This window comes from Heptranchias perlo, chromosome 7, assembly GCF_035084215.1.
Source record: "Heptranchias perlo isolate sHepPer1 chromosome 7, sHepPer1.hap1, whole genome shotgun sequence".
Lineage (NCBI taxonomy): Eukaryota > Metazoa > Chordata > Chondrichthyes > Hexanchiformes > Hexanchidae > Heptranchias > Heptranchias perlo.
The window spans coordinates 56,965,264-56,992,552 of record NC_090331.1 but is presented as its reverse complement, the minus strand read 5'-3'; the positions used below and the strand labels follow the sequence as shown (position 1 = coordinate 56,992,552).

The window sequence follows — 27,289 nt, the reverse complement described above, 5'->3', positions numbered from 1 at the left end:
CTCTGGGTGAAAAAGTTCTTTCTCAAATCCCCTCTAAACCTCCCGCCTTTCACCTTGAATCTATGTCCCCTTGTTATAGAACCCTCAACGAAGGGAAAAAGCTCCTTAGTATCCATCCTATCTGTGCCCCTCATAATTTTGTACACCTCAATCATGTCCCCCCTCAGCCTCCTCTGCTCCAAGGAAAACAAACCCAATCTTCCCAGTCTCTCTTCATAGCTGAAGCGCTCCAGCCCTGGTAACAGTGAAGAAGGTTATCTAGGATTGCAATGGGATCTTGATAAATTGGGCCAGTGGGCTGATGAATGGCAGATGGAGTTTAATTTAGATAAATGTGAGGTGATGCATTTTGGTAGATCAAATCGGGCCAGGACCTACTCCGTTAATGGTCGGGCGTTGGGGAGAGTTATAGAACAAAGAGATCTAGGAGTACAGGTTCATAGCTCCTTGAAAGTGGAGTCACAGGTGGATAGGGTGGTGAAGAAGGCATTCAGCATGCTTGGTTTCATTGGTCAGAACATTGAATACAGGAGTTGGGATGTCTTGTTGAAGTTGTACAAGACATTAGTTAGGCCACACTTAGAATACTGTGTACAGTTCTGGGCACCCTATTATAGAAAGGATATTATTAAACTAGAAAGAGTGCAGAAAAGATTTACTAGGATGCTACCGGGACTTGATGGTTTGACTTATAGGGAGAGGTTGGATAGGCTGAGACTTTTTTCCCTGGAGAGTAGGAGGTTTCGGGGTGATCTTATAGAAGTCTATAAAAAAATGAGGGGCATAGATAAGGTAGATAGTCAAAATCTTTTCCCAAAGGTAGGGGAGTCTATAACGAGGGGGCATAGATTTAAGGTGAGAGGGGAGAGATACAAAAGGGTCCAGAGGGGCAGTTTTTTCACTCAAAGGGTGGTGAGTGCCTGGAACGAGCTGCCAGAGGCAGTCGTAGAGGCGGGTACAATTTTGTCTTTTAAAAAGCATTTGGACAGTTACATGGGTAAGAAGGGTATAGAGGGATATGGGCCAAGTGCAGGCAATTGGGACTAGCTTAGTGGTATAAACTGGGCGACATGGACATGTTGGGCCGAAGGGCCTGTTTCCATGTTGTAAACTTCTATGATTCTATGAAGTCTAATGAACGGCGGGTGCCGTTCATTCGCTACAGAAAATCCAGCCCATAATGTCAATCCCGCCTCCGTTTTCCTGGTGACCTTGCCGACTTGCGGGAAACCCGAACTCCAGTAGTTCATTTCAGTTCGGGGTCTTTGTTGCGTCATAGGATCCTGATTTAAACATGTTTGTGAGGCTCCCGCCTCGCAATAGTGGGATTCTCGTCGGACCCGCTGACAGCAACTTTAAAAATTGCCGCATCTGCATCGGATTTTGGACGGGTTGGCCGACGTCTACATTTTAACCACCTGCCCAAACCTCTCCCGCCTATCGGGGCGGGGATTAATATCAAGGCCTTAATATCTAAGGGTTGAAATTTACGGTTGGGGCATAATTCGGAGGTTACACCCAAAATTGCACCCGTTCATGCACCCATTTTGTCGAGATCAATTTACTGTTAAATTTCTACGTCAATCTCATTAGCATATGCCAGAACATAAATCGGACCCATAGAAAGTGCGGAATTCATACCACATGTTCCTTCTTTAACTATGAAAATTAATGTTTCCGAGGCACCTAACCATCATCCATGCACATTATGCACAGCATATTTAAGAACATGCAATCGTGGAAGTTTTTACATTTTTAATGTGACTCATACTGAAGTCATAAAAAATGGATTCAAAGAAGCAAAAAATACAATTCAGGCCTCAGTGCCAATAAATATTTTTAAAAATCACAATACAACACCAGAAAAATCACTTTGTTTCCTGCTGCACTTAAAGCTCTGGGCTTAATATTACACCCGTTTTGAGCCAGCGTAATTGCAGGACATTCACATGTATGGCTCTTTAGCATGGAGTCAGAGCCATTATAATGAGCTGAGACTTGTTCAGGCACAAGGAGCGATAAACTGGTGTAAAAGATCAGGGAAATTCAGACGTAATGTAATTACGTGCGTAACACACCTACGCCCAATTTTCTTTGATCTTTTCAGCCGTGTGGTGCTTTATGCTTCGATTAAGTGTGACTGGGCGCAAATACAGAGGAAATTCCAAATCTGTTTTTCTGTGAGTGAAGCTGCTTTTATAACTTTTTACGCACTGCGACAGAATTAAAGAAGCCAATATCATGCAAAATCACATTTCTGTCATATTCAAGCATATTTATATAAAATTTACATCCACTAATCTTCAGTTAAACATTATTTCTACTTCTTTAAAAAGCTTGTATGCTGTTTGGAAATTATTTTGATCAAAAACCAAGAAGGGCATTTGTATAAAACATTTTTTGTGTTTATTTCTTGATATACAATAATTTACTCTTTAGATAATGAAAGTGATTAGATCCTGTCTGTGGTAAACAGAATCTATTTTAAAAAAAACTTGACTACGTAATTCTGAAATTTAATGCTTCCTGATCATAATTATATAAGGACTGTGGATCAGCATGGTGCATCACAGCATAGTGAGCAAGGGAATTAAAGTACATTTCCAGGCCATCAGTATATATCCGTGGATACTGGTGGTGCTGGAGGAATCAATTATGAGGGTCTCTGTATACCTAAGCCTCCTTCTCTCTTCCCTCTTCTCCCTCATCCCACAATCTCTTTTGACTCACAAGCTGCCGACGGTGTAAGCACACACTTCTTACTTTCTCCTCTCCCCTCACCACCAACCCTTGTTCCTTTATCATTTCAGATAACGAAGAACTGGAACCTTCCCAGTCAGAGGAGGAAGAGGAAGAAGACAGTGATGATGAAGAAACACCGTCACTCGATCTTACACTCGCAGCCACCAGCTCAGAGACTGATACTGTGCATACTTATGAGGATAGGAGAGAGGAAAGATCGACACATGGTGAGACACCGTGCACAAGTGCGCAGGAGCCTTGGCGGGAGGAAAGGATATCACAGGTGCTAGCTCGCCGGAGGGCGAGGTCGCACACTAGTTCTGCTGCAGAGGAGTCAGATGATGACTTCGATGGCTCAGGCTACGGACGGAAGAAGGCTGATGGGCATACATAACCATATGCTCGGTGGACTGGAAAGCTTGCGCACAATTTCAAGGAGCATGGAGGAGTTCACCTCCAACTTGGCACAGGGCTTTGCGCAAAGCTTGGAGCCCATCCTTTCCAACATGGGAACCTCCATCGGCACACCCTTGGAACCCACCATGATGCAGTGCCTGATGACCTATGTCACAGCTTCCATTGTAGCACAAACAGCTTCTATCGAAGCTTTGACTGCTGCCATTGTGGCTTTGCGTTCCATTGTTGAAAGGGGCTTCCAGGACGTCACAGCAGTCCGGTAATCTGTTCTCCAACACATCACCAGGATTGCTGAGATACCGCCCTGGGAGAGTGGCAGTGGCTCCATGGAACAGGAATCTGCTGTCTTCTCTCAGTATGACATCATTCCTGCTCCCATCCCTGCCACTCTGCCAGTGCCCTTGCTATTGCCTATCAGCCAGCCAGGCCAGACTGCTGCAGTCGAGGCCGAGATGGTGCAGTCTGAAGCTGGGCCCTCCCAGCCCAGAGCTGCTCGAGGTCTTCCTCCAAGGCCACCTGCAGTCTCCTCAATTGAAGGTGAGCAGCCTTCCACATCCCATGCTGCAGCCACTAGGGAAGCACTTCATAGGAGCACTAGGAAAGGTAAAGGCACAGAGAAGACAGGCACTAAGAGAATGCACAAGGGTGATTAGTTCCATTTTGTATGTATTATTTAATGATTGAATTGATAAATTTGGATTTGAATTTGCATTTGATGGTGGTTTTTATTTCGGCAAGGAACTGAGGGACGAGCCAATAAGTGTTGTCAGAAAGAGGACAATGAGAGAGGAAAGGTAAGGTGTGTGGGACTGTTGCTGAATGGGTAGGTGTAGTTGAGGTTACTGGTGTTGCTCATGAATAATCTGATCACATAGAGCCCTGGCAGAAAGGGGCTGTCTACGTTGTAGAATCCCTTCCTCAACCTCTTCCTTTTGCACTTACTCCTCCTCATACTCCTGCTCCTCAGCTTCTCGTCTGTTAGGTGGTGGCAAAGGCTGTTCCCTCATAATGGCCAGGTTGTGCAGCATGCAGCATACTACCACAAATCTTGATACCCTCTCAGCTGAGTACTGCAGGGCTCCTCCAGAATGGTCCAGGCAGAAGAAGCGTTGCTCGAGGACACTGATGGTGTGCTCTATAATGTTCCTTGTGGCAGCATGGTTCTCATTTTAGGCCTGCTGTACATGTATGCATGCGTTCCTGACCAGGATGATGAGCCATGTCATGAGGTGATAACCCTTGTTGCCCAGGAGCCAGTCTTTGACTTGCCGTGCTGGTTCAAATACAGGTGGAACAGAGGACTGCCGCAGAATGAAAGAATCATGATTGCTGCCAGGATAGCAGGGATTCACCTGCATGATGCGCTGCCTATGGTCACACACCAGCTGCACAATAAGGGAGTGGAATCTCTTTTTGTTGATGAATATGGCCGAGTTCAGATGAGGTGCATGCATGGCAATATACGTGCAGTCAATGGCAACCTGCACCACGGGAAAGCCTGCAATCCGTGCAAAACCTCATGCTCGCTCCACCTGCTTGTCTCTGGCAAGTGGGAATGAGATGTACGTGTTTCTCATTGTATAGAGAAACTCAGTGACCTCCCTTATACTGCAGTGCACTGCAAACTGTGAGATGTTGCATAAATCTCCAGCAGCAGCCTGAAAGGAACCAGAGGCACAAAAATTAAGAGCCACGGTCACCTTGACAACCACAGGCAATGCTGCCCTTGTCCTGCTTTGTGGCTGCAGCCGTTGACAGATTTCAGTCACGACTTCTTTTGTGAACCAAAAACGACTCATGCACGTAAGGTAAGGGACCTGCCCCCTGAAGAACCTCCACGGATATGGCCTCCTGCTGAGTGCCCTGCTCCCCCTCCTTCTCCCTCTTCTAGCAGCTTGGCTTCTCTTCATTCTCTCAGTCATGTTCAATTCCCAGAAGAATTCCTACCAGGCCACCCATGTCTGGAATCAACTTCTTTCAGCACAATATTTTTAATGACACAAAAAGGACTGCAAGACAAGTCACACAACTCCCTGTAGAGTATTGAAACTTCAGCCAAGTATAGGAAACCTCCAAAAATGTGTACAATTGCACCAGCAGCCAGAAGAAATAATCCAGCAACTAACCTGTAAGTACTTCGCGATCCCTTTAAATAGCGCTGGTTGGGGGTTCCTTTATGCCGTTTAATGTCGTGTTCAACAGTGCGAGGTTAAGGCAGGGCCTTGGCTGGAGTGTGGAGTTCCAAAATGGCAACAGTGGCTTCAAATCAGCATGCCGGCTCTGGCTGCTATCTGTCATTAGGGCATGTGCAAATCCCTTTACCAAGATAGTATACTGCGCACTTCCCAGACCTTGGGTCCCATTTTGAAACCTTAGGTGACTGCGTTGCACCTAAAAATTGGGTGCTTCATGGCCTAATTTAGTCCCCTCAGTATGTTGTGTTCACACAGATCAATGGGCACTGTGAAGCAAAGGCTCCAGCAGTGGCCTCTGTGGAGTATCACGAGAGAAGCCAGTTGGCACCATCATGTAGCTCTGTACAAATGACACTTGATGCTTCTTCTAAAGGCAATGAGCCCACATCAATTCAAGGAAAGAGGACCTAGCCTTTGATGCATGTATATCAGGGTTACTTGTTGATTCAAATAACAGGCCTTCTATATCTCATGAAGCTGGCCATTTGGCAATGCAAATATCCAACTGTTTGATTCACTATTGGTATTTCTTCGATAGTGAATCATGCAGTAGCAGGGTGCATCACAAACCAACATACAGAAGTCCATGGCACAGAACGGTATAATGCAAAAACAAAGAAGTGGAAGATAATTAAAAAATACCGCATGCATTGAAGCACAAATTTTTTTTTCCACTTTCACCTTGTCTTGTCTGTCTTTCTTTCAATGTGCACTGGTTGTCCAAAAATAAACTGAAAATATGCAGCTTCCCAAGAAATATACAGGTAAAGCAAATAGAAGTTAAATATATTTCAATAATAATAATGATAGTGGCCAATTGCAGAGCTCAGTGCAAGTACTGGGTGATGGTAACAGACCTTACATGCCTGTCTCCCTGGCTGCAGTAACTATTTTGATGCTGGTCAATGCTGATGTTTATTTAGCTGGGTATATAGCACTATAGGACTTCAATTACCAACTTAGTGGAGAGGTTAACTCCTGACATGTCCCTTGTGGAGACCTGATACTGGTAGTGCAGTGCAGATAGTAGAATGTTCCTGTAGGTCTTCTTTGGTCAGCATACCTCAATTACAGCTGCCCTCCTGATCCTTAATGAGAGTCGTGCACTGCTGCACCAACATCTCCAGGTACCTGACTCTGTTGCTTGCCAACGACAATAGTGCCTGCTGTAAATCGTGCACTTTCTGAGCTCTGAGGTCACCCTCTCCTCTTTGCCACTGCACTGCAAGATGCAATAAATCCATTAAAAAAATAGTTGGACACTTTTATAATAGACGCTATTATAATTCAGTGAATAATTTGACTAGATCACCCACTTATATGGAATTGTTAAAGCTTATATTAACTGCTGTGATGAGAAAATAAAGTGTATATGTATGATCAATTTTTGAAAAATGATGGTAGTAATTGAATTAAAAAGAAATACTCATTAAAAATAGAATGGGATATATCAAAAAGAATTGGCAGTTTAAGTTTATTCCACCAAATTTGTGTATTAGCTGTGACAAAAATGAAGCACTTTTCTAATTTTAACTTGGTAGTGAGTTCTTTAATTAAGTCACGATGCATAAGGCATTTAAAAATCATCTGCATTCAGATCATATGACTCAACTAATTTGCTTGAATTTCTTTGAGGCTATGGGTTGGAAGAAAGACCAAGCTGTATTCAAACAAAAACTCACTGTGTGATTTCCTCAATTATGTTGATGGCTGGCAGTTAAGGTGACAGGTATTCAAATCCATAAGTACTTGAAGAGTATTTATGAGCGTTGACTGTTCAAATCATTGAGTCAATTGAAACTTTCAAAGAGATAGGTCAGGTCAGTTAGCTTCCACAGTTGATATAATTAAAAGCAAAGAACAACTGGGTATATAAATCTTAAAATAATAACTTAGCATAGAGATTGCAAAGATTTATTTTAATTTCAAGGAGTTAATGGTCTGGAAATTTGTCATGAAAGAATGGTGAGGCTATCAGGGCTCACCGTTATTTCAGGGTAAATGGAAAAGCAAGTTCCTGTAAGTACCTGGGTTGGGGCGGATGGAAGTGCTGCCCCATTGGCACTCCGACCTCAAGAGGAGAATTTCTCCCCCCATTGTGTCCCTGTGTATGTCGTTTATTCAGATTTCACTTTTCACGTTCAGTGAATTGAAGTATCAATCCATGGAAAAGAACGAAAGTGATTTAATTGATTAAAAGCATTATTCATTTGTCCTGATATGGATCAGCTGTATAATGTAAGTTGGTCACTGACAGTGCATGAAGTCCTCTCCCAACATTAGTCCAGTGAGTAATCAGCCTATCAAGCCTACTTCTTCCACAGATCTTGTCTAATTTGTTCTTTCAGACTCTACCTCACTTTGTTGATCATCTAACAAAAAGTTCTACAAATTTCCTCTCTGAACCGAAGCAAAAAAAGGCTCCACAATATTTATATGCCCTTACACCTCAATTAAATAAACATGGGCAGTTGCTTTCCATAAATGGCCCATTAGGAGGTTGGCTTTTGTTGGTCTATATAGTCGTTACAACTGCTATTAGCTCTTACCAAAGGACAAACTTGTTGACACATACGTCGTAGGAGTGGTTTCATGAATGACAGTTCCGCAACCAAGCAACTTGGTAACTGTATTGGGGACAGTTATTTGTAACTATTATAACAACTTAAATAAAATTGAGGTTTTGAAATCTCTTGGGAAATATTTCAAGTGCAGTTGCATGACTGTGAAGTGAAGCACTGAGAGGAAACCATTCTGGTAGGTTGCTAGAGGTGTTTTAAAAATGATACTAAATAGCTGTGCAGAAGCCAAAAGTAAAAGAGAAATTATTTCAACAGAAAGAAACCATGGTAGCAGCTAAGAGAACAACTTTTCTTTCCAGTGCTGTAAACTGAACAATTTTTTTTATTTTAGGTTACCAAAGCAAATAGACAATATTTTCTACAAAGTATTCTTGGTTTGTCACTATCGCTTGAATGGAATTATATATTTTAGAGCAATCATATGGTAAACAAAAGTGAACTTCAAATATAAAGTAAGAGCAGTCAGAAACTTTTGTAATGTTGATGATGGGAACTAAGTAAAATAATACCTTCAAATAACAGAAAAAGCTAAACAGAACGATAAGAAGCAAATAGATTAATTGATCATAACTAATACTTATATGAAATATTTCACCATTTCTCATCATTAGAAGTGACTGCTTTAAATTTATCAAATAAAATGTTACATAAAGTAAGTCACTGTTTTTATAGACAGATTTGCAGAAAATAGATTTGACTATAAATGTACCATTTCTCAAGGTCTCAGGATGTCTACAGACATGTAGATCACGACTTTCCAGTAAGTTAGAGCCAGGTTCCTCTCTCTCTGAAGCTGAAGACATTCTGCACAAATACCTGGAACTGTCTGATCAATCCAAGGTAATATATATTTACAGATCTTTTTGTAAAGCTGCATGTGTATACTGGGAGAGCTGTATTGGTTTTTCTACTTCTAATAACTATATATGTATTGGTGTTTTAACGTAAAATAATAACTATACTGCCCAATGTCGAACTAGATTCTAATGGTTGGGAGCCCAACACAGTACTGTGATAGGTCACATTGTTGTAGGCCACATTGATGATCCAATACAGTCACAAATGGGTCACAGTACAACTTCCGAAAGTATAATCCCTAGGAACAGAACCTCCTTTAACTTTCTTTATGGGACACATATATGTAATGTCTACTTGTATGTTCTATTTTTACTAAGGAAGTTTATTATTCTGGAAAGCATAGGACAGGTCACTGTTTCCTTGGTGTTCAGGAGGACTGCAATTCAGGAACCTATGCAGGATCCGAGAACTTCCTTTTCCCTGTTTTAAAACACATTCTTGCCAGGCTGCTTCAGTAAGGCCAGTGTTGGAGATGCTACAGTCATTTAAATGAGGGAACAAGAATTCACTGTGGCCTGGGGCCCAATCTAGATCTACAGAGCCCTAGGAAACTTGTTCCAAATAAAATATGCATCATGCCCACTTGGTAGTCATTTTTCATGGGGTCGGGCAGAACTGGATTAGATCCAAAGTCAGTCTTTAGTTGTGACCCCCATTAAAATTAATGGAGACACTCTGTCATGCAGGGTGCTCGTCGCCATCTCTACTGTCACCAAAGCAGCTGAGAGGGAAGGAGTCCGGAAATAGTGATCTCTATTGTTCTTTGAAATTTGACACTTTTTTTAATCTTGGGAAATATTTTTATAATTTTGTCTTAGGTAACAACTGGAAAGGAGCACTATGAACAAAAGCTACTCCTCCAGCTACTTTGCCTCTTTTAATAGTAGATTTTTTAAAAAACAAAACAGCATTGCGAATTGAAATGCTTTCTTTGGCTATGTTTCATTTTTGACAGTATATTAGAATTTTTAAAAATTGTATAGAAATATTTTTGGTTAAAAAAATGAATAAGGAGCCCTTATCAATTTTATGATCAGGAATAAATGTGCGACTGTGCAAATAAAGGGTGATCCTTTGTTCGGGTATTTCTAAGGTAGTGCATAATACAGTAAAGTAATATAATGAAAAAAGGAAGACTGCCACCAATGCAGTTTAGCAGAGTTGAATAAACGGAGATGCAATCGAGCTTCTCTAAGAGTGTGTAGGCTTTAGAACATTGTTGTTTTTCTGTTGTCAATATAACACATCTTACTGCAGTGATATATTTGTTTCAGGAGGTAGCAAATGAATTAAAACACATCACAGACATCATCAAACAGGCAGAAATGTTTGAAGTCCCAGAAGTAAAAACATTTTCTGAAAAGTTTAATACCTTGAATGCAGAATGGAAAGTGTTGTGTCGGAACCTGAATGCACGGGTTGAACACTTACAATCCTACACAACCTTTTTCAAACAAGCTGAAGAGGTGACTTTTTATTTATCTTACTGAAAAATTTCAAGCTTTTTTTATATTATTGTTGTGCAGAGCTCAAAATGCATTTATTGATTATCATTTCAAATTAACAAATACTTTCTAGTTCTGAGATTAGCATAACATTAATCTTATGTTGCTCTACAATTTTCAAAACTATTAAAAACATTCACATTATTAATATATAGTAATGCACACATATAATATATAGCAATGCACTCAGATAATCTAATTTATAACAACAAAAAGAACACTTTATTGATCAAATTGACAAAAGTTCATCAGGGAATAGATTGTGTGAGCTAAAATCCATGGATTGAGAGTTAGATTAATTATTTTTATTATTATTGGATTTTTGTTTTTGACAGAGCCATGTTTTTCTACAAGACTGTATGCAACTTTTAAAACATAGCAATTATGTTGAATAATTAAAGCGAGTACAGGTTATTAAATTTATCATAGTTGACATGTAGTTGACACCACCAGTGCAGAAAAATTATATGATCAGTTGAGTACATATCTGCAAATTTATTTGAATACTCAGTTAATACTGTCACTAACACTGCATGTTATGCCATGTATTCAGTGAACAGAGTACTGTTAATGAAGGCATTTTCTTTGGTTTGTACCATTGCCTCATTATTCACTATTCAAACGAGTCTTTATTTTTAAGAACAGTTTTATATTTGTTTTAAAATATATTTATCTTACTATTGATATACATGTGTGACAAAGCTTAGACAAAATCAGATTGTCATCACCTATATATATATTTTCATAACTTTCCACAATGCTTTTCCCAAATAATGGAAATGTAATATTTTATTATGAGTAAAACTCTATTTTTCCCAATGTGCTTTAATTACCCAACAGAATGTTTCCGTTTCTCACACCATCCACTGAGGGAGACCACCAATTTAGTGCTAACTTGTACCACATTATGAGAAATTTTGTGATGCTAACTTGCACTCAATAGACTACTACTAATAATGAACACAAAATATGCTATGTAACCAATTAGATTAATGGTAGATCTGGAAAAATATGATCTCCTGAGATTTAATGCATTATGCATTTTTAAAGACATCTTTGTAGTTTGTGCAATGTTATAATGTATTTATTTATTCTGATTAAAACATTATTTGTTTTTAAATTAAAGCTTTATGAATTTATTTAAATGATTAGGTGGACTAAATGTTGTCATTGTATTTGTTTTTATTAATTCTTTAGTTTATAATTCATTAACAGCATTAAATATTTTAGTTCCTCATCAAACCAATCAGAATATTTCAAGATTAAATTTTGTGATGTCTTGTTTTGAAAGTAATCTGCATCACATTTAACATGAATCAGGTTGAAGCATCTATGCGAAGCTTAGAAGATTGTTACCAGTCTCAATCTGTAAAAGACAATGAAGATGATGTTAGGGCAGTTTTGGAGCTTGCTGATACCAAATGGCAATCGGTCCTTACGAGCTTTCTTTCGCTCCAAGATCTGGAGTTCAACTTCAAGAGTGCAGTAAATATGGTAAGTTTTTCAATTAAACCGTTTTAATGCAATTCATTTTGCAAATATTGGATTCTTGGTTCTTTGTGCTTCACCAATTTATTTAGATATATTTGGGTTCCTCTTCTTTCCCTGTAGTCTTTATAGAAGATACCTTTATTCTGCACATTCTCAAATCAGAATTCCCAAATTATGTTCCAAAAGTTTTGTATCTTCTATGTCAGTTGTTATATTAATGTAGTTTTAATGTCACGTGGCCAATTTTAAATATTAGGATGTACCACTGTCACCAAATCAGATGACATCAGATGCTTTCTTGAAAAGAAGAAAGAAAAAATAAACTTAAATATGATACAAAATAATAGAATTCAGGAATGAATTACATATTTTTACTAAGCTAATTAAACTTAAAACCTATTTATAATCATTAAATTGCCTCTAGTTTTTTTAATGGATTTTTTTATACATCCACAAGTGTGCTAGCAAGCTAGTTATTGATAGCTTTTTTCCTTTGATGTTTAAAATAAAGCCTGACTAATTCATGTGGTATAGTCTCCTTTGGGACTACTTGCTAACAGCTAGCATTTGTTTTATCTCACTGTATTACAAACAGTGTCAGCTCACTTGAGAGAGTAAAGAAGGCAGCTCCATTATTAACAAGGCATCCAAAGTGCTGAGTATCAGATGTCAATGCTAGACTATATTTGGTAACATTGCAAACCTCATGAATTGTAGTTGTTAAGTGTGCTTGTCTGATATATTTATCCCAAATGTTGTAGTTGTCTACTGATGTTTCTGCAGTCTATTTTCAGATTCATTATTTGTTTGGAATCATCACAATGGAATCCTCTTAAAGTATCTTGCAAGGCAGGCTTCCATGTTTATATACATAGAATGGTAAACTGACTCAACTAGAATGCAGATAATGTTTGGCATTATACATTGTTACTTTTTATCTTCATTCTAATAAAGACAAAGAAAACTTTTAAAACGACTTAGTGAGAACTTGCACTATACAAGACACAATATGGCAGCTCTGCAACTGGTGTTTGAATCAGACTATTTCTGTTCCAGGAACTGCAACTGCATGAAAACCTGTTAATAGCACACTGTCTTTTATGATCAATTCTTATTTGCCATACAAAACTTTAATTTTAACAGGTTACCATAACAAACCTTGATCTAGACTCAGAAGTCAATGGAAATGAAAATCAGAAGAAATGTATATCGAGCAGTTGATTCAATATCAGCCGTTTCACACCAGTGCCCAAAGTCAAAATGTGAAGGTTATATGGATAAACATAGACTTAGGTGAACAAATGGTCTATGGAAAACTGTGGCTTCTGTTGGGACTATGAAAATGTCTTCTGTGAATGCAGCTGGTAAAGCTGAATATAAGCTGGAATGTAAGAGTGATATACTAGATCATTCACTCGATTTCCTTTAGGAATTTTATTTTCTTTGAAAGCAATCTGTGGTTATTGACTTCCCTCAGGTGATTTAATAATTCAGGTAGGGTCCGTAATACAGCAAATTGAATGACCATTTCTTGTGCCATGCATTTGTTCATATCCTTATTTCTTCACTGCTATTGTGGCATTATATTTATATTTTTAGGTCCTGTGTATGCATTGAGTGAAATAGACAAATAATACTGCGGGCCATCATGGGGGCAGTTTTATGGGTTTAACTATTTGACTTGCTTTATGAATGCGCATTGGTAACATTGCAAACCTCATGAATTGTAGTTGTTAAGTGTGCTTGTCTGATATATTTATCCCAAATGTTGTAGTTGTCTACTGATGTTTCTGCAGTCTATTTTCACTAAGTCGTTTTAAAAGTTTTCTTTGTCTTTATTAGAATGAAGATTAAAAAGTAATAATGTATAATGCCAAACATTATCTGCATTCTAGATGAGTCAGTTTACCATTCTATGTATATAAACATGGAAGCCTGCCTTGCAAGATACTTTAAGAGGATTCCATTGTGATGACTCTGTGTTGCCTGCCTGGTGAGTGCATGTATCAAACGCTACAAGTACTAATGGTCTGAAACTTTAGTGCCATGGAAAAAATTCTGTCATTAAAATGTCAAAGAAAGATATGTCTAAGCAATGATTTAAGTCATTACATTAAAACTAATTAGACTTAAAGTTTAAAGAGCAAATTCATATACTTGTGAAATAATGGGGGCGAAATTGAAATTGGTCTTCAATGGAAAAGAAAATCGGGTGTGGTGTAAAACAAGCTGTCAATTCGCGATTGCCCGTTTTTAAAAATATATTCTTGGGATGTTGGCATCGATGGCAAGGCTGGCATTTATTGCCCAACTTTAGTTGCCTCAGTTGTGGCAGTTTGATGCAACTGAGTGGCCTGCCAGGTCACTTCAGAGGGCAGTTAAGAGTCAACCATGTTGATGTGGGACTGGAGTCACATATAGGCCAAACTAGATAAGATCAGCAAGTTTCCTTTCCTAAAGGATATTAGTGAACTGGTTTGATTTTTCCAACAATCCGACAGCTTCATGAACACTTTTACTGGTACCAGCTTTTTATTTCCAGACTTTTTAAACTGAATTCAAATGATCAAACTGTCACTGTGTGATTTGAGTGTGGTGGTGGTAGAGGATAGTATAGTCAGGGGGGTTAGATACTGTTCTCTGCAGCTGCGACCGAGACTCCCGAAGGCTGTGTTGCCTGCCTGGTGTCAGGGTCAGGATATCTCCTCGCGGCTGGAAAAGAACTTGAAGCATGTGGAGGAGGATCCAGTTGTCGTGGTCCATGTAGCAACCAACGACATAGGTAGAACTAGGAATGAAGTTCTGCTGAGGGAGTTTGAAGAACCAGGGTCCAAATTAATATGCAGAACCTCAATGGTAGTAATCTCTGGATTACTACCAGAGCCACGCCCAAATTGATATAGGGTCAAACAGATCAGTGTGGCTCAAAAAGTGGTGTGGGAGACAGGGGTTTCAATTCATGGGCCACTGGCACCAGTCCTGGGGAAAGAGGGAGCTGTTACGTTGGGATGGGCTCCACTTAAACCGGGCTGGGACCAGTGTCCTGGCAAATCGAATAACTAGGGTCATAGATAGGACTTTAAACTAAAAAGAGGGGGGGCAGGAGGGTTCAGGTGAGGGGAAATTTATACATTCAAAGAGAAAAGTCAAGGCCATAGACCAGTGTAGCAATTTGGGTAAAGATAAGCAGATTGTGACAGGAAGGGACAGAGAGTTTAATGGTAATAGTGCATCAGTGAATAAGGTCAAATCAGGGTAAAATAGTAAAAAGTTAAAATTAAAAGTGCTTAATCTGAATGCATGAAGCATTTGTAACAAGATAAATGAATTAATTGCACAATTAGAGATAAATGGGTTTGATCTAGTAGCCATTACTGAGACGTGGTTGCAGGGTGACCAAGGTTGGGAACTAAATATTCCAGGGTACTTGACTTTTCGAAAAGACAGACAAAATGGAAAAGTTGGGAGTGGGGGTGGGGGCTAGCCCTGATAATAAAGGATGACATAAGGACAGTAGTGAGAAAGGATCTTGGCTCGGAAGATCAGGAAGTAGAATCAGAATGGGTGGAGACAAGAAATAACAAGGGACAGAAAACACTGATGGGAGTATTTTACAGGCCCCTAACAGTAGTTATAGTGTTGGACAGAGTATAAATCAGGAAATTAGAGCAGCATGTAACAAGGGAAATGCAATAATTGTGGGGGACTTTAATCTTCATATAGACTGGGCAAACCAAATTGGCAAAAGTAGTTTGGAGGATGAGTTCATGGAATGCATTCGAGACAGTTTCCTAGAACAATACATCGTGGAACCAACCAGGAAACAAGCAATTTTAGATCTTGTTTAGTATAATGAGACAGGTTTAATCAGTAATCTCATAGTAAGGGATCCTCTGGGGAAGAGTGATCATAATATGATAGAATTTCACATTGAGTTCGAGAGTGACATACTAAACAAAGCTAAGTACATAGGTATGAGGGACAAGTTGGCTAGGGTAGATTCAGAAATTAGATTAAAAGATATGACAGTAGATAAGCAATGGCGAGCATTTAAAGAAATATTTCATAATTCTCAATGAATATACATTCCATTGAGAAATAAAAATTCCACAGGAAAAGTGATCCATCTGTGGCTAACTAAAGAAGCTAAGGAGAGTATTAAATTAAAAGAAAGGGCTTATAATGTTGCTAAGAAGAGCAGTAAGCCTGAGGATTAGGAGAGTTTTAGAAACCAGCTAGAATGACCAAAAAATTGATAAAGAGGGAGAAAATAGAATATGGGAGTAAACTAGCAAGAAATATAAAAACAGATTGTAAGAGCTTCTACAAGTACATAAAAAGGAAGAGAATAGTGGAAGTAAACATGAGTCCCTTAGAGGCTGAGACAGGAGTAATTATAATGAGGAATAAGGAAATAGCAGAGATATTAAACAAATATTTGTATCTGTTTTCACAGTAGAAGACACAAAAGACATACCAGAAATAATGGGGAGCCAAGAGTCTAATGAGAGTGAGGAGCTTAAAGCAATGAATATTAGTGAAGAAAAAGTACTGGAGAAATTAATGGGACTAAAAGCCAACAAATCCCCTGGACCTGATGGCCTACAACCTAGGGTTCTAAAAGAGGTGGCTGCAGAGATAGTGGATGCATTGGTTTTGATCTTCCAAAAATTCCCTAGATTCTAGAACTATCCCAGTGGATTGGAAGGTAGTAAATGTAACACTGCTATTCAAAAAAGGAGGGAGAGAGAAAACAGGGAACTACAGGCCAGTTAGCCTGACTTCAGTCATCGGGAAAATGCTGGAATCCATTATTAAGGATGTGGTAATAGGACACTTAGAAAATCATAATATGATTAGGCAGAGTCAATGAGGTTTCATGAAAGGGAAATCATGTTTGACAAACCTATTAGATTTTTTTTGAGGATTTAACTAACAGGGTAGATAAAGGGGAACAGTGGATGTAGTATATTTGGATTTTCAAAAGGCATTCAATAAGGTGCCACATAAAAGGTTGTTACACAAGATAAGGGCTCATGGGGTTGGGGGTAATATATTAGCATGAATAGAGGATTGGTTAACGGACAGAAAACAGAGAGTAGGAATAAAAGGGTCATTTTCAGGTTGGCAGGCTGTTACTAGTGCGGTGCCGCAAGGATCATTGCTTGGGCCTCAGCTATTAACAATCTATATTAATGACTTAGTGATGGGACCGAGTGTAATGTATTCAAGTTTGCTGCTGATACAAAGGTAGGTGAGAAAGTAAGCTGTGAGGAGGACACAAAGAGTCTGCAAAGGGATATAGACAGATTAAGTCAGTGGTAGGTGGAGTATAATGTGGAGAAATGTGAGGTTATTTACTTTGGTAGAAAGAATAGAAAATCAGAATATTTTTTAATAGTGAGAAACTATTAAATGTTGGTGTTCAGCGGGATTTGGGTGTCCTTGTACATGAAACACAGAAAGTAAACATACAGTTACAGCAAGCAATTAGGAAGGCCTTTATTGCAAGGAGGTTGGAGTACAAGAGTAAGGAAGTCTTGCTGCAATTGTACATGGCTCTGGTGAGACCACATCTGGAGTACTGTGTACAGTTTTGGTTTCCTTACCTAAGGAAGCATATACTTGCCTTAGAGGGGGTGCAATGAAGGTTCACTAGATTGATTCCTGGGATGAGAGGGTTGTCCTATGAGGAGAGATTGAGTAGAAGAATGAGAGGTGATCTTACTGAAACATATAAGATTCTGAGAGGGCTTGACAGGATAGATGCTGAGAGGTTGTTTCCCCTGTCTGGAGAGTCTAGAACTAGGAGGCATAATCTCAGGATAAGGAGTTGGCCATTTAGGACTGAGATGAGGAGAAATTTCTTCACTGAGAGGGTTGTTAAACTTTGGAATTCTCTACCCCAGAGGGTTGTGGATGCTCAATCATTGAATATATTCAAGACTGAGAATCAAGGGATATGGGGATTGGGCGGGAAAGTGGAGTTGAGGTAGAAGATCAGCCATAATCTTATTGAATGGCAGAGCAGACTCGAGGGGCCATCTGGCCAACTCCTGCTCCTATTTCTTATGTTCTTATGAACTCACATTCTCTGGATTACTAGGACAATAGCATAACTGCTGCCATCCAAGACAAATTTGATCTCCACTATGTATGACTAACCTAAATGTACAGTCCTAAATTGGTTTTATATATGCTGCTTATGCACATAAAAGACCCAAATTAGAACGAGGTCTCCTTTCCCTAAATACTGTACCATGTGAGCACCGTCGTCTGCCCATGAACTCAGTAAGTGGTCACTTTGTGTTGGTCACCTGACGAAGGAGCAAAGCTCTGAAAGCTTGTGATTTCAAATAAAGCTGTTGAACTATAACCTGGTGTTGTACGACTCCGTAGAAATGAAGTATGACTTGGTTTCTTTACACTATAATTTCATATTGAATATATACTGCTATGGATGTTAATTCAGTAAAGAAATTGCTGTTTAAGAATAACAGGAGAAGATTGTTCTCTCCTCCAGCTGAGTGACGAGGATAAAGCTTGTGCAGTTCAAAGTGTTCATTTCTGGAAAATCCAAATATAAACTGAGCAAAGCTTGGTTTTGGTTTGTTCCAAATGAAGGGGCCTAGATCAAGAAGGTTTGGATTCATCATTTGCATTTCTGCTCATCATTACTTTCTGATACCATTCTTTGAATTAGTGTAAATTAATTTAATCTTCTAAACTTTATGGCAAGGTTGATGCATCTTAGAGTGCTTGTAACTAATTACTGTCTTTATTGTTCCATGAGTGTGCATTAAGTGTGAGATCATCATTGCAAAACATTTATCTTAATGTAATAGCTTCTGGCTCAAACTGCATTTTTCTTTTTTTTTTCAGACAGATGAAAGCTTGAATTTAAACCTGAAAAAGTCAGTAAATGTAGTTGAAAATACTATTGATCAGCTAGACAAGAGAAAATTGGCTCTCACAGACCAGTGGACAAGTTGTCAAGTTCACCTAAACCAAATTAAATCAGTCAAAAAAATGTGGAAGAAATTCAAAGAGGAACTTAAAAAGGTAAGATACATCTGAATAAATCATTCAAACACCACCACCATTATTTGTAAACTTTTTGCTTATCTGGAAAAAATAGGTTTCTTCAATTGATTTCTCATTGGGTCATTTATTAATTTCTGAAAACGTGCTGGCCTGGATTTTAATTTGGAGGCGGGGTTTGCGGACGGGAAACCCGGAAGGAAGGGTTTCTGCAGGTCCGACTGAATTTAACAGGAGGACCTGCTTTAAAATTTTTCAAACAGATTTCTGCCCAATAGCCAGTTCGATTGACAGGCTGGCAGCCTGTGGAGGGGAAAGTATCTGGGGAGCAGATGGAAGGTAAGTCTGAGTTTGGAAGGGGGAGGGTTAGGGAGAGATTGTGATCTTTGGGCATTGGATGGGGTGGGGCAAGTCGGAGACTGCTGAGAAGTCAGAGATCGCTGGGGAGGTGAGAAATCGGAGATCGTTAGGGGGAGATGAGAAGTCAGAGATCGTTGGGGGGGGTGAGAAGTCGGAGATCGTTGGGGGGAGATGAGAAGTCAGAGATCGTTGGGGAGGTGAGAAGTCAGAGATCGTTGGGGAGGGGAGAAGTCGGAGATCGTTGGGGAGGTGATAAGTCAGAGATCGTTGGGGGGTGAGAAGTCAGAGATCGTTGGGGAGGGGAGAAGTCGGAGATCGTTGGGGAGGTGATAAGTCAGAGATCGTTGGGGGGTGAGAAGTCAGAGATCGTTGGGGAGGGGAGAAGTCGGAGATCGTTGGGGAGGTGATAAGTCGGAGATCGTTGGGGGGTGAGAAGTCGGAGATCGTTGGGGGGTTGAGAAGTTGGAGATCGTTGGGGGGTGAGAAGTCGGAGATCGTTGGGGAGGTGAGAAGTCGGAGATCGTTGGGGAGGTGAGAAGTCGGAGATCGTTGGGGGGTGAGAAGTCGGAGATCATTGGGGAGGTGAAAAGTCAGAGATCGTTGGGGGGGTGAGAAGTCGGAGATCGTTGGGGGGGTGAGAAGTCGGAGATCGTTGTGGGGGTTAGAAGTCGGAGATCGTTGGGGGGGGTGAGAAGTCGGAGATCGTTGTGGGGGTTAGAAGTCGGAGATCGTTGGGGGGTGAGAAGTCGGAGATCGTTGGGGAGATGAGAAGTCGGACATCGTTGGGGAGGTGAGAAGTCGGAAATCGTTGGGGAGGGATTTAAATTCAATTAATTAAATAAAATCTGGAATTAAAATACTATTATCAGTAATGGTGGCCATGAAACTACCGGATTGTTGTAAAAACCCATCTGATTCACTAATGTCCTTTAGGGAAGGAAACTTGCCGTCCTTACCCAGTCTGGCCGATATGTGACTCCAGACCCACAGCAATGTGGTTGATTCTTAATTGCCCTCTGAAATGGCCTAGCAAGCCACTCAGTTGTAAAATCTCGCTTAAAAAAAGTCATAATAAGAATAAAACCGGACGGACCACCCGGCATCGGACCACTAGGCACCGGATATGACAACGGCAAAACACCAAGCCCAGTCGACCCGGCAAAGTCCTCCTCACTAACATCTGGGGACTTGTGCCAAAATTGGGAGAGCTGTCCCACAGACTAGACAAGCAACAGCCGAACATAGCCATACTCACAGAATCATACCTTTCAGCCAATGTCCCAGACTCTTCCATCACCATCCCAGGGTATGTCCTGTCCCACCGGCAGGACAGACTGACCAGAGGTGGTGCTGCAGTGATAAATAGTCAGGAGTGAGTGGCCTTGGGAGTCCTCAACATTGACTCTGGACCCCATGAAATCTCATGGCATCAGGTCAAACATGGGCAAGGAAACCTCCTGCTGATTACCACCTACCGTCCTCCCTCAGCTGATGAATCAGTCCTCCTCCATGTTGAACACCACTTGGAGGAAGCACTGAGGGTAGCAAGGGCACAGAATGTACTCTGGGTGGGGGACTTCAATGTCCATCACCAAGAGTTGCTCGGTAGCACCACTACTGACCGAGCTGGCCGAGTCCTGAAGGACATAGCTGCCAGACTGGGCCTGTGGCAGGTGGTGAGCGAACCAACACGAGGGAAAAACTTACTTGACCTCGTCCTCACCAATCTACCTGTTGCAAATGCACCTGTCCATGACAGTATTGGTAGGAGTGACCTTGTGGAGATGAAGTCCCGTCTTCGCATTGAGGATACCATCCAATGTGTTGTGTGGCACGACCACTGTGCTAAATGGGATATGATGTGGAGATGCCGGTGATGGACTGGGGTGGACAAATGTAAGGAATCTTACAACACCAGGTTTCTCCGCTCCAGGGAAGTACTGGACGACGAAGGGTACTCTGGAGCGGAGAAACTACACCATGTTCTCCGCAGCCTTCAACATGTCATCGATGACGACGAACACCTCGCTAAGGCCATCCCCACGCCTCCACTGCTCGCCTTTAAACAGCCACCCAACCTCAAACAGACCATCGTTCGCAGCAAGTTACCCAGTTTTCATGAGAACAGCGTCCACGACACCACACAACCCTGCCACGGCAACCTCTGCAAGACATGCCAGATCATCGACACGGATACCACCATCACACGAGAGGACACCACCCACCAGGTACATGGTTCATACTCCTGTGACTCGGCCAACGTTGTTTACCTCATACGTTGCAGGAAAGGATGCCCCGGAGCATGGTACATTGGCGAGACCATGCAGACGCTGCGACAACGGATGAACGGACACCGCGCAACAATCGCCAAACAGGAGGGTTCCCTCCCAGTCGGGGAACACTTTAGCAGTCAAGGACATTCAGCCACCGATCTTCGGGTAAGCGTTCTCCAAGGCGGCCTTCGAGACACACGACAACGCAAAATCGTCGAGCAGAAGTTGATAGCCAAGTTCCGCACCCATGAGGACGGCCTCAACCGGGATCTTGGGTTCATGTCACGCTACACGTAACCCCACCAGCAAAAAGGGGGAAAAAATTTATATGTTTTTTAAAATTCTCTCTCTCTCTCTGCCATTTTAAGTTTCTTTCTGCTTGCCTGTGTAAAAGACACAATGTATATCGAGTGTACTGGGACGTTCTGTTCTCCGTGACTGGCCTGTTTGAATAACAACGACACCTTTTGATTGGTGTGATGCTGTCCCAACATCGTATAAGATATGCGATTTGAGAACCTTTTCATTCAATCATCTGACGAAGGAGATAATCTCCGAAAGCTTGTGATTTTAAAATAAATTTGTTGGACTATAACCTGGTGTTGTAAGATTCCTTCTAAATGGGATAGACTCAGAACAGAACTAGAAGCTCAAAACTGGGCATCCATGAGGCACTGTGGGCCACCAGCAGCAGCGGAGTTGTATTCCAGCACAATCTGTAACCTCATGGCCCGGCATATTCCTCAGCCTACCATTACCAACAAGCCAGGGGATCAACCCTGGTTCAATGAGGAGTGCAGAAGAGCATGCCAGGAGCAGCACCAGGAGTACCTAAAAATGAGGTGCCAACCTGGTGAAGCTACAACTCAGGACTACATGCACACTAAACAGCGGAAGCAACATGCTACAGACAGAGCTAAGCGATTCCACAACCAACGGATCAGATCAAAGCTCTGCTGTCCTGCCACATCCAGTCGTGAATGGTGGTGGACAATTAAACAACTAACGGGAGGAGGAGGCTCCGTAAACATCCCCATCCTCAATGATGGCGGAGTCCAGCACGTGAGTGCAAAAGACAAGGCTGAAGCATTTGCAACCATCTTCAGCCAGAAGTGCCGAATGGATGATCCATCTCAGCCTCCTCCTGATATCCCCACCATCACAGATGCCAGTCGTCAGCCAATTCGATTCACTCCACGTGATATCAAGAAACGGCTGAGTGCACTGGATAGAGCAAAGGCTAAGGGCCCCAACAACATCCCAGCTGTAGTGCTAAAGACTTGTGCTCCAGAACTAGCTGCATCCCTAGCCAAGCTGTTCCAGTTCAGCTACAACACTGGCATCTACCCAACAATGTGGAAAATTGCCCAGGTATGTCCCGTCAACAAAAAGCAGGACAAATCCAATCCGGCCAATTACCGCCCCATCAGCCTACTCTCAATCATCAGCAAAGTGATGGAAGGTGTCGTCGACAGTGCTATCAAGCGGCACTTACTCACCAATAACCTGCTCACCAATGCTCAGTTTCGGTTCCGCCAGGACCACTCGGCTCCAGACCTCATTACAGCCTTTTCCAAACATGGACATAAGAGCTGAATTCCAGAGGTGAGATGAGAGTGACTGCCCTTGACATCAAGGCAGCATTTGACCGAGTGTGGCACCAAGGCGCCCTCGTAAAATTGAAGTCGATAGGAATCAGGGGGAAAACTCTCCAGTGGCTGGAGTCATACCTAGCGCAAAGGAAGATGGTAGTGATTGTTGGAGGCCAATCATCTCAGCCCCAGGACATTGCTGCAGGACTTCCTCAAGGCAGTGTCCTAGGCCCAACCATCTTCAGCTGCTTCATCAATGATCTTCCCTCCATCATAAGGTCAGAAATGGGGATGTTTGCTGATGATTGCACAGTGTTCAGTTCCATTCCCTCGGATAATGAAGCAGTCCGAGCCCGCATGCAGCAAGACCTGGACAACATCCAGGCTTGGGCTGATAAGTGGCAAGTAACATTTGCACCAGACAAGTGCCAAGCAATGACCATCTCCAAAAGAGAGAGTCTAACCACTTCCCCTTGACATTCAACGGCATTACCATCACCAAACCCCCCACCATCAACATCCTGGGGCACACCATTGACCAGAAATTTATCTGGACCAGCCATATAAATACTGTGGCTACAAGAGCAGGTCAGAGGCTGGATACTCTGCGGCGAGTGACTCACCTCCTAACGCCCTGGAGCTTTTCCAACATCTGCAAGGCACAAGTCAGGAGTGTGATGGAATACTCTCCACTTGCCTGGATGAGTGCAGCTCCAACAACACTCAAGAAGCTCGACGACATCCAGGACAAAGCAGCCCGCTTGATTGGCACCCCATCCACCACCCTAAACATTCACTCTCTTCACCACCGGCGCACAGTGGCTGCAGTGTGTACCATCCACAGGATGCACTGCAGCAACTCACCAAGGCTTCTTCGACATCACTTCCCAAACCCGTGACCTCTACCACCTAGAAGGACAAGAGCAGCAGGCACATGGGAACAACACCACCTGCACGTTCCCCTCCAAGTCACACACCATACTGACTTGGAAATATATCACCGTTCCTTCATCGTCGCTGGGTCAAAATCCTGGAACTCCCTTCCTAACAGCACTGCGGGAGAACCTTCACCACACGGACTGCAGCGGTTCAAGAAGGCGGCTCACCACCACCTTCTCAAGGGCAATCAGGGATGGGCAATAAATGCCGGCCTCGCCAGCGACGCCCACATCCCATGAACGAATAAAAAAAAAGGTGTGAAGTTGGAGATCACTGGGGAGGTGAGAAGATGGAGATCGTTGGGGAGGTGAGAAGATGGAGATCGTTGGGGAGGTGAGAAGATGGAGATCGTTGGGGAGGTGAGAAGTCGGAGATCGTTGGGGTGATGAGAAGTCGGAGATCGTTGGGGAGGCGAGAAGTCGGAGACCGTTGGGGTGATGAGAAGTCGGAGACCGTTGGGGAGGCGAGAAGTCGGAGATCGTTGGGGTGATGAGAAGTCGGAGACCGTTGGGGTGATGAGAAGTCGGAGATCGTTGGGGTGATGAGAAGTCGGAGATCGTTGGGGTGATGAGAAGTCGGAGATCGTTGGGGTGATGAGAAGTCGGAGACCGTTGGGGAGGCGAGAAGTTGGAGATCGTTGGGGTGATGAGAAGTCGGAGACCGTTGGGGAGGCGAGAAGTCGGAGATCGTTGGGGTGATGAGAAGTCGGAGATCGTTGGGGAGGTGGGCAGTCGGACACCAGCGGGGGCGTCTCGTACACCGGGGGAGGTCTTGGATATTGGGGGGGAGGGTCTCGGACATGGGGGGTTGGATCACAGGGGTCCGATCGCAGCAAGTAAGCTTGTTGGCCTTTAGGAAACCCTCCTGCTCCTCCTGGCCCACAAACAGTGCAATAAAGGCACTTACCCGATGATCCGTGCGTTCTCACATCCTTTTCTCTGGTGAGGTTCACGAGCCCCTGGAAACCTGCGTTAGAGGCGTTAAATTTAAAGGTCAGTAAAATTAAATTTAAAAAGACCTAATTAGCATCTCATAAGGACGTTAATTGGTGCGATAACTATCCGCCGGCCTGAACTAATTGAGGTGCCAATTACGGTGATTAGGTTACTCGCACGCATCCAAATGCACCTCCGTTAAACTCAGAAGTGGGTGGGTTGGTGCCGGGTTGCGGTCACGCTCTAAAAATCAATTATTTTAACTAACCACCTGTCCCCAACCCACCCATTCTGGGGGGTTAAAATTCCCCCTGCTATCTCTGGAAAGATTGTGTAACTTGAATGAATTCTATTTTAGTTGGTCTGGGGTGAAATGGTTTCAAAGGCCAGTGACTCCAAATCTCAGAACAAAATAAATCTTTTTTTAAACTATATTTTTATAAGTGTACAGTCACACATATATTTTGTGAAGCCATTATACATTTTGCTTGGTTTGGTGCTTGCAGGAGCAGTACATCCAAGTTTCTGTGAATTACTCTGCTTGTACTCTGAGCAATGCAGGTTTAGGCATGGAGGATATTTGTTTAGGAATCAGTTGGAGATGGGGAAGGACTGCGAGGAGGCATATTCACCAGTGTAATTCTGTCGGTTTGGGTTACTGTCCTTCATTGTCAGTGGGTGGGTTGCCATGCTGGTGGGGATAGAAGGGGGAGTTTGTATTGAGTGAACCTGCAAGAATAGGCCCAGACTGCTTGATTTTTTTCCAGGCAGAGGATAAACATCTTTCCTGGTGGAATACATCCTACATATGCTTCAGCCACATATGTATTGTGAGATGGCTGCATTCTGCTACAGAGGGGATGCATGTTCTTGCTGCTGGTCGAGAGAGCTTTGCTTGCCTGCTCATTGCAGTGAGCCCTCAAGTGGTTAGGTGCAGCAAGCACTTGGCTGGGTTCTCTGGAATTGCAGATGGTCCTTATAATCTCCAGGGGGCATGATCAATGGATGTGTAAGAGAGTACCCCACAGCTACAGTGCCTTTCCCAGTCATTTGATGTGGAGCGGTGAAATCTGTGGCACTTGTGTGGTGTGGTATATACAGTGTATGAACTAAAGTTGGCCTTCATGCATTTTGCTATAGATGGCGATGTTGATGGCCTGTCTCCATACCTCTAGCTATTCCTCCTCCATTAATGGATGGCCTAAGTCTTGTTCCCAGGCTTCCCTTGGGTTTTCTGACCTGTCTTTGCTCATGCAAATGAGTATTGTGGACAGGGTGAAGATGTGTCTGCAGGAGATTGTTAGAGAGTGGAGGAAGAGTTCCACAGGGTTTGGTTCATTGTGGACTTTGCAAAGTATTGTTTGTTTCTGGAGTCAGTGTCTCATTTGAAAATAGCAGTTATACTGGGAGAGGTGAACTTTGTTGCTAACTGGTGGAAAGACCTTAAGGAACTGACTTAATCTGACAATCCTTTTCATATCCTGGGCTCTGAATACACCTGAGGTGAGCTCCCCATTGCATCAGATTGGAGAGAGGATTGATAGACCCATGGGGATCTTCGGGAGGTGCAGATTTCCCCCCCCCCCCACTTCTTTAGACTTAGAGCGTTACAATAATAGGATGCTTCTGGTTCCCTGACAGCCTTGTCCAGGGCCTATGAATAGTAAGTTGTGCAGGGATTTGATAGGAAAGCCCCCACCTCCATGTGTTTTGTTTGGAGTCCAGAGACCAAGCCATAGTCACTGTGATCTAGACTACACTGTAGTGTAGTGTCTGATATTTGGGAGGCCAAGTCCCCCCGCTCAAGTTTTGGCAGCTAAAAGCCCTTTGCCCAACCAGAGGAATTTGGTGATGTAAATGTTCAGGTCACAGAATTATCAGGCTGGAACCTTGACAGGTATCATCTGGGACAGATAGAGGAGATGGGGGACACTATTCATTGTTATTTCGTTCACCTACTCGAGTGATATTGCTAGATTATTCCATCTAGTTCGGCCAGTGTGCTGGTTGGGGGAAAGGAGGCTTCCTTTGGTACAGGATGGCGAGATTCAGTGTGACATATAGGGCTAGATTTTCCTCTATGATGGATTTGCCACGGAAATAGCCTAAAAACTGCACTCCTCCCAAAACCAGCCCAACTTTCCTCAGTGCATCTTCATTGCATATTCATGTTGCATTCCTGGCACTATTAGCAACCTCTATAGGCAATTTGACTCTGGGAGCAAGGAAAATCCAGTGCCAATGTAGCAGCTGAAAGGGCCGAAGCAGCCATTGTGTGTCTGTCACAATGTGACTCAATGCAGTATTAGAGGTTGGTGCTTTTCATGTCACTGAGCCCACAAATTGAAAGACTCTTCAG

At 42.4% G+C, this 27,289-nt stretch overlaps 1 protein-coding gene across 2 annotated transcripts in view; it reads left to right on the top strand.

The window, feature by feature from the left end:
- The window catches only part of ccdc141 (coiled-coil domain containing 141), a 142,329-nt gene that overhangs the window by 63,725 nt on the left and 51,315 nt on the right, over nt 1-27,289 (top strand). For both annotated transcript variants that reach the window (XM_067987652.1, XM_067987651.1), the window contains exons 10-13: nt 8,657-8,776; nt 10,069-10,260; nt 11,620-11,793; nt 18,673-18,852. In XM_067987652.1, the coding sequence (XP_067843753.1) occupies nt 8,657-8,776; nt 10,069-10,260; nt 11,620-11,793; nt 18,673-18,852 (666 nt within the window). The remainder of the gene's footprint in view (nt 1-8,656; nt 8,777-10,068; nt 10,261-11,619; nt 11,794-18,672; nt 18,853-27,289) is intronic.